Source organism: Jatropha curcas, chromosome 8 (genome assembly GCF_041381405.1).
Source record: "Jatropha curcas cultivar XTBG-Jc1 chromosome 8, XTBG_Jcur_1.0, whole genome shotgun sequence".
Classification (NCBI taxonomy): domain Eukaryota; kingdom Viridiplantae; phylum Streptophyta; class Magnoliopsida; order Malpighiales; family Euphorbiaceae; genus Jatropha; species Jatropha curcas.
Window position 1 is genome coordinate 24,083,419 of NC_143158.1, and position 8,515 is coordinate 24,091,933.

At 33.4% G+C, this 8,515-nt stretch overlaps 1 protein-coding gene across 1 annotated transcript; it reads right to left on the reverse strand.

Annotated features, from left to right (window-relative positions):
* Window positions 1–1,280: 1,280 nt before the first annotated feature.
* Window positions 1,281–2,620, reverse strand: LOC149494383 (uncharacterized). Its single transcript, XM_089725485.1, has 3 exons — window positions 2,334–2,620; window positions 2,131–2,179; window positions 1,281–1,640 (listed from the first exon to the last, which is right to left on the reverse strand). Exons 1-3 carry the CDS (start codon window positions 2,618–2,620, stop codon window positions 1,281–1,283), a joined length of 696 nt encoding a protein of 231 aa, XP_089581611.1.
* Between the last annotated feature and the right edge of the window lie 5,895 nt (window positions 2,621–8,515).

The window sequence follows — 8,515 nt, forward strand, 5'->3', positions numbered from 1 at the left end:
TCACGACCTCATTTGGTTTATAGTCCAACAACAGTTATTAACTCAAACTAAACTAACTTAAAGAACCAATTATTATTTTATTATTTTTATATACGAAAGAAAATTCAATTTTTTTGTAAACCCACTAGATAGTAAGAAAATTGAGGTTCCATCACATATTTAATGTAATCAATATATATCCTACTCAACTCATCTAAAACTCAATTCATAATTCCTAATAATAATAATTTTGATGAAATTCTCTAAATTCAACTGCAGAATCCAAAGCTAGGAGTTTAACCTACACAATTAATTCAATCTATACTGGAAACCTTTCAATTAAAATCAAAACTTATGAATTCCACCTAAAAAAGTCAAAATATAGCTTACCCAGTAGCACAAACAGGCTGAAAATTGAAATTTTTCGGTCAAAAATGACCTTCAGTAGCAACAAGGCACCAACACTGTTCGCTGTTGCCACTGACTTGACCCGAAACAGGTGGGAAGGTGGCCGGAGGCACGCTGGAGGCGAGGAGAGAGCGTAGTCCAGCTAGTCCTTGGTTGGGCTCACCGGAAAATCGAGGAGCGCAGGTAACGGGACTGTACCTATTGCGAGTCACGATCGCAGCTCCTGGGTTTACTGCGACAGTTGAAACGGAGGGAGAGAGGGTCGCAGCCAGAGAGCGGAGGAAGAGACTGCAACGCGGTCCCAATCGAGGCAAGGTCGTTTCTCTTTCTACCACTATTGCTCTCACTGGAATCGAACAGAGAGAGGGATGGAGACGTCGGAGCTGCTGCGATGAGGAGGCGCGGCTAGGAGTTGCTGGTCTTGGTGGTCAAAAAAACGGGAGGAGGAGAGGGGGAGGGTCAGTCGGTGCTGAAGTGTTAAGGGAGGGGGTTTCTAGAATAGTTTGGTTTAGGTTTTTAGGTCTTAGTTTGGTTTGATTCTGGTTTGGTTCAGTCCAATTCACGATTTTGGTATGGTTTTCGATTTCCAATTGGTTTTCATTCGGGTTTTCAATTAATGTAGGGTTGATTCAACTATTTAAATTATATATTTGCATTTAACAGATTAAATAAATCCATAAGGTGTTAATTTATTAAGATTTTAAATTAAAAATTTTGAAAATAAAAATTCGGCTTGTTTCAATCTTCCCCTTATAAAAATTCATCCTCGAATTTAGAAATAAACAAGGTAAGGGCAGTATAGTATGCAAAGAGAATATACGAACAACAAAGAAAGATCATAATCAATAAAAGAGAAATAGTTTAAGTTCAATTACCAGCAAAATAAGAGTTCTCTACATGGAAGGGAAATGATAAGGGTATTTTCCTTGCATCTCAGCCGCCACTTCCCATGTGCACTTCTCTATAGAATGGTTTCTCCATAACACTTTGACCATAGGAATCTCTTTAGATCGAAGTTTACGAATCTGGAAGTTGAGAATCCTAACTGGCACCTCTTCATATGTCAAATCTTCACTCACTTGGACCTCCTGTGGCTCTAACACATGAGATGGATCGAGAATGTACTTCCTTAGCATAGATACATGAAAATCTTGATGTACATGAGAAAACTCATTAAGCAAATCCCCAATCCTCGCAATTGTCGGGTAAGGTCCAATATATTTAGGAGCTAACTTTGCCAAAACGAAAGACACCTTTCATGGGAGATACTTTTAGAAAGACCAAATCACCCTCTTGAAATGTTACTTCTTTATGTTTAGGGTTAGCATAGCTTTTCTGTCTATCAAACACTGTTTTGATCCTGTCTCGAATGATAGGTACCTTCTCAGATGTGATTTGGATTAATTCGGGTCCCACCAATTGTCTATCTCCTACTTCCTCCCAACAAATAAGGGATCTGCACTTCCTACCTTATGGGGCTTCATAATGCGCCATGCCTATGCTAGCTTGATAGATATCATTATAAGCAAACTCAATTAATGGTAAATGCACGTCCCAATGTCCTCCAAAATCCAATACACACATACGAAGCATGTCTTCCAAGGTTTAAATAGTCCTTTCAGATTGCCCATCAGTCTGTGGATGGAAAGCTGTAGTAAAGTCAAGCCAAGTCCCCAAAGCTATATGCAATGACTGCTAGAATCTAGAAGTAAACTGTGTTCCCCTGTCAGAAATGATATATACCGGAATTCCATGAAGACGTATTATCTCCTTTATGTACAACCTTGCCAACCTATCAGCATTATAAGAGGATCTCACTAGCAGAAAATGAGCTGTCTTGGTAAGTCTATCCACTATCACCCAAACCGAATCATAGCCTCTGGGTGTTTTTGGTAGTCCTACTACAAAGTCCATGGTAATTCTTTCCCATTTCCATTCTGGTATACAGCAAACCAGAAGGTCTTTGATGCTCTGCTTTCACTTGTTGACAGCAAGACATCTGGACACATTCTGTCACATCTTTCTTCATCCCAGCACACCAATAATTATCTTTCAAATCCCAATACATTTTAGTAGTACCCGGATGCACGTTATAAGCGGCATAGTGGGCTTCATCCAAAATCTCCTTTCTAAGGTTATCAACATCGGGTACATAGAGGCGAGTACCATTTCTAAGTACCCCATCATTGACTATCACAAAGTTCCTTGACCCGCCAATAGCTACTTCTTGCATAATTCTTTGTGTTAGCGGGTCTCTATTTGTGCGGCCTTGATTCTATCAAACAACACTGGCCTTACTTTGAAGTGAGCCAACAAACAATCTGAATTAGAAATTTCTAGTTCAAGGCCTTCATTAAGCATTTCATCTAATTCCCGAATTAACAGTCTCCTTTTCGTTGAAATATGAGTTAAACTTCCCCATTTCGACTTAGAGCATCAGCCACTACATTAGCTTTCCCAGCATGATATTGAATGGTACAATCATAATCCTTAAGGAACTCCATCCAGCATTTTTGTCTCAAATTTAGATCTCTCTGATAAAAAATATACTTCAAACGTTTATGATCAATAAAGATCTCATAGGATACACCATATAAGTTGTAACACCCTCCACCTAGTCCCGTGAGACCCGACGATGGATGCCACATTCGGTGCCGGAGACACCATCTTAACTTAAGATACAAATCATTAAATTAGATTATGAATTAGAAGTAATTGAGTATTCACAAGTTTAGCGAGTAATATGTTTTTTTTTAATAGATAATCATTTCATTTTGTTTTCATCTCTTTTTTTTTTTTTTTGAAAAATAGATTGGGAAAAATCCTACAGAAATACTGTAAAAATTTCCCTTTAAAAACTGAGCTCGCCAAACATGTGAATACAAAACACTCCCAATTAAACTCCAAACTCCCAACATCTCCAAATAATCATCATAACACAACAACACTTCTATATTTTCATAACTATATAAATCCTCAATAGCATTTTAATATTCATCAATTAATTGTATTCAGTATATATATCAAGTCTTAATAAACTAATGATACCAACTCTCTTGAAATATTTTATATTCAATCATTTAATGAATATTATGCTTATCTCTGAATATGTACACCAACATAATTGCTAATTACATGCTTACGTTATAATTCAAATAACACAATCTCCGAAAATATAATACTTATACATGTCATAATTCTCAATTACATAAATCTTAATCTTAATTACATAAATCTCAATCTACTACTACCACAATAGTCACTTCTGCTCTAATGCTACTCTTCCAGTCTTCAAGCAGCAACCACAGTCTTTAACCTGCGCGTGATAAAAATCAACGCGCTGAGTATAAAACTCAGTGGTGCTCATAATTCACATACTTACTAAAGTTGCGATGACAACTTACTTAAAACACAAATTACACAAAATCATTAAATTTCAACATACATTTACATTTATAGCAAAAGAAATATCAAATAAACTATTAATTAATAACATAAAGAATTTAATTCTTTCAACTCATAAATTCATTACTTGCACATTTATTATACCAATACATAAACTATTTATTTTTAAAACCATGTACTGGAATATCATGCTTTGAAAATTCATTTGATAACATAATCATTAAGTTCCAAAGTAAGGTTTACTAAAATAATATGATCTCATTCGTTTAATTCAAGTACTTTGAAAGCAATAAGACGATTATAAATACAAATATGTTCATTCTTTAGTTAAGGCTCGTACTAATACAGAATGAACATAAGCAGATTTGATCGTGGCCTATGTTAGCGCCACCCCCATCACACAATTGTGGCCTATGTTAGCGCCACCCCCATCACACAATCGTGGCCTATGAAAGCGCCACCCCCATCACACAAATAAGCGCGTCCGCCTATTTATAAGGGCTGATAACCCTAGCATATGATCATAGCTTCACATAACAAAATCAATCTCATCATACCACATTTCAATCATGCATAGTAGAGCCCAAATCAAAATCATTCTTTCACAAAGGACTTTATTATTTAGTCAAAATTCTTACTCAAAAACACTTCATTACTTAATACCCATCATTTCAAAATTTCTCAACTTACAACTTACAAAAATTACCACATTCTTCAAAGGAAATATTTCAAATATATATATATATATATATATATATATATATATATATATATATATATATATACCAACAAAACACAAAGGGTCGGTTACAAACTCAGGTTATTAATTTAAAAGGGTATTCTATAAATATCAACTAAATCTTCATTTATATATATGAAAATTAAAATACTAAGATCAATGGGATCTATAAATATATAAATATGAGTCATTTAAAGAACTACAATTAAACAATATTTCTGATGTGGAAGATCAGACTAAGCTGCAACCACAGAGCATACTTATATTAATTTAAATTTTTAATATTTATCAATCAACTCAACCACCTTTACCAATATATTTATCACAAGGTTTAGGGTTCCTGCAACCTTAACCTGGGATCCCCAGAATTAAGTCAGAGTGAAGAGGGAGAAGAAGAAAGTTGCCGTCAACACCGTCTTATACAAGTAGCAATTTATATTTACTAAATTATAAAACTTTAAATTACAAATTTAAAATAACAAATTACAAATTTAAAATTTAAATGATAAGCTCAAACTAGTTTTACTTACTTGAAATCTCAAACCTTGAATCCTTACAATAAACGTTGAAAGGAAAGGAGAGACTGAGTTTTATCTAATCTAAGCTTATGCCTTCACATGAGGAAAGGCTCCCATTTTATAACAAAAAGAGGAATCTTTACTATTGACTTTTACTATTTCTGAATAGTGCTTGGTCGGCCATCTTTTACTGTAGATGAATAGTAACTTGTCTGCCTCCGAATCTTACTGTGCAGAATAGTGGTTGACCTTTACTGTAGATGATTCCTTTTACAAAGTATCTGAAGAAGAAGTCGAAGAAGAGGACAATGAGCTGTCCTGCTTTTTCTTTTTTACTTTCTCTTTAACTTGCTTTGGCTGCTTTCCCTTCTGCTTTAGCTTATCTTTCTTTGCTTTAGCTTTTTGACTACTTGCTTTACTTTTGATTTTCATTGTGGACTTTATGCTTTCTTCATCGCTATCATCATGAGATGAATTGGAATCCGAAAAAGATGATAATGACGCCCAATTTATTTTCTTTTTACCTTTCGGAAGAGACTTGGAAGTTTTACTGGTTGAGGATGTATCAATTGCTTTACTGGAAGATGGTTTTACTATGGGGTTCGAGCTGGTTGACAGCTGTTCGAACATTTCTTGACAAATGAGTTTATACTCTTCAGGAGTTTTAGCTGCTGCTAACCTAGCTTGACACTGGGCTTTTTGAATTCCAAATTGGGGGTTTTCTGGAATTGCTAAGGTGTTAGCATAAGTTAAAGCTGGTTTAATGGGATTGGATAATTTATGACGAATCCATTGACCAATTTTAAGTTCAGTAGTGGTGTTCTTGAAGGATCCCCACCATTTAATTTTATGACGTTTTACCATCATAGGAATTTGTGTTCCTGGTATATACTGGGAGTCAAAATACCATTGATAAACCCAGGGAGTGAAGAATGTCATACAGTAATACATTAAAGATGGTATATGAATTTCTTCATGTGTAGGTTTATAATGGGTTTTAAAGAATTGGAATAGATAATGGATTTCATGGGGAATGATGTCCTCAGAAATTCCTTTAAATTGCCACCAACGTTTAAACCAATTGGGAACTTTACCAATATTAGAAAAAGTAGTTTGGTCAAAATAAATTAACCAAGAATGTGTGTAAGTGGGATTTTGAATAGAGAAAACCTTTTCCCACGCTTCTTTATAATCAAAATACTTATAAGTATTACAATGTTTATACAAATGTTTAAATTTTACTGAGGTAAAGAGAGAAGATACGGGCCAATCCTTAGGATGGATGACGTGTTTTATTTGTATCGAGGAATAAGAAATTATATTTTTATTATGTTTATCAAAAGTATGTTTAATTTTAACTGATCCTGTATCAATTAAAATATTACTATAGTACTCCTGAGGCTTGGAGAAATCAGTTGGAATAAAATACCAATTCTCAGGATAAAAAGATTTTACTATTTGCCAAGGATTGATATTATTATATCCATCCTCGATTTCTATTTCAAAATCATACATAGGTTTTATAAACCATTTATGTATATTAGTATTACTATATTGGATTTTTGGCAAATCCACAGCCATCAACGGATTTGACAACTCTTTACCGCCTACCGTTTGAGACGGAGTAGCCGTATCAGCAGCGGATACGATCGCTTTAGATTTAGAAGACATACCTGTATCCTCCGCTGAAGAGGAAGCAATATTCTGCAGTGCTTTAAGGACTTCAAGAGATTGAGATAATTCCTCAATCCATTTTTTAAGGTCTTTACTTTGGGTAGGTGGAGTGTTTAAGGTTTTACCAAGGTCATCTGAGTGCTCAGAAAGAGCTTTAGTGGGTGAGGTAGAATCCTCTTTAGGTTGTTTTTCTTTCCCCTTATCTCTCTTTCTTCCCATCGTTCTGTAAGAATTCGCGGGTCAGAAAATCTGGAATATTATTTGAAGATCCTTTAATAAATTCAATATCAAATTCAAATATACTGAGAAGCGCTTGCCATCGAGCAAAAATTTGTTTAGAGGCAAGGTTTTTAACATCTTTCTGTAAAACATCCTTAGCAGATTTACAATCAATGCGTAATAAAAATTTTTGATTTAATAAATCAGATTGAAATTTATTTATACAAATAACAATACTTAAAATTTCTTTTTTAATGGTAGAATAATTTAGTTGAGATGGAGTCCAATGACCTGAAGTATATTGAATAATCCTCTCTTTATCATTAAGTCTTTGTTTTAAAATACCACCATAACCAATGTCAGAAGTATCAGTTTCAACAATTTTAAAAGCAGTAGGATTAGGAATATACAAATAAGGAATTTCTTTTACTAAAGCTTTTATCTTTTTTACCAACTGAGTATGCTGATTTGTCCAAGGACCAGCATTTTTACGCAGTCTATCATGCAATGGTTTTATCATGCAATTTAAATTGGGATAAAAATCAATTACATAATTTAAACAACCAAGAAATCACTGTAGTTGTGTTTTATTAGTGATTTCATCAAGAAATTTTTCACCAAATATTAGAGCTCTCTCTATGGGTTGAATTATTCCTTGTTCAATATAATGACCTAAAAATCTAACTTTAGTTTTGAATAAATCCATTTTTGTTTTACTAAGTGCTAGACCATTTTTCTGGATTACCATGCAAAATGTTTTTAGATGTTTAAAATGCTCATCTATAGTTTGGCTAAATATTAATACATCATCAATATATACTATACAAAATTTAGAGTATGGGTTAAAAATATCATTCATAATCCTCTGAAATTCAGAAGGAGCATTTTTTAGGCCAAAAGGCATTACATTCCACTCATATTGACCAAATGGGACTGTAAATGCTGTTTTATATCTATCTTTAGGCGCAATTTGAATTTTCCAATATCCAGATTTCATATCAAATTTACTAAAAATATTTGCATTATAAAGTTTCTTTAAAAGATCTTTTTTATTAAGAATCGGATATCGAATCCATTTTAATGCTGCATTTAATGGTTTATAGTTTATTACTAATCTGGGAACTCCTCGTTCAATTTCAGACTTTTTATTGACATAAAAAGCTGCACATGACCAAGGACTTCTTGATTTAGAGATTAATTTTTTATTTTCTAAATCTTGAATTTCTTTTTTACAATGTTCAATCAATTCAGGGTTCATCTGAATTGGTCTTGCTTTAGTTTTAATGGACCTTTCATCAAAATCTTTTTCATATGGTAAATCAACTACATGCTGTTTATTATTCCAAAAAGCATTTGGATGATCAGCACAAAGTTTATTTTCCATATCTGTTTTTAGTTGGTTAATTTTATTTCTTACAAGTTCAGTGTCTAACTGAGTTTGAATTCTATGTAAATGGATATTATTTTTTAAATCTTTTAAATCTGCTTCTTTTGATTTTATTAAAGAATTAATTTCTAATATTTTAATTGAATGAGCTTTTAACAAATTTAATTGTTTCTTGTTAGGTTTTTC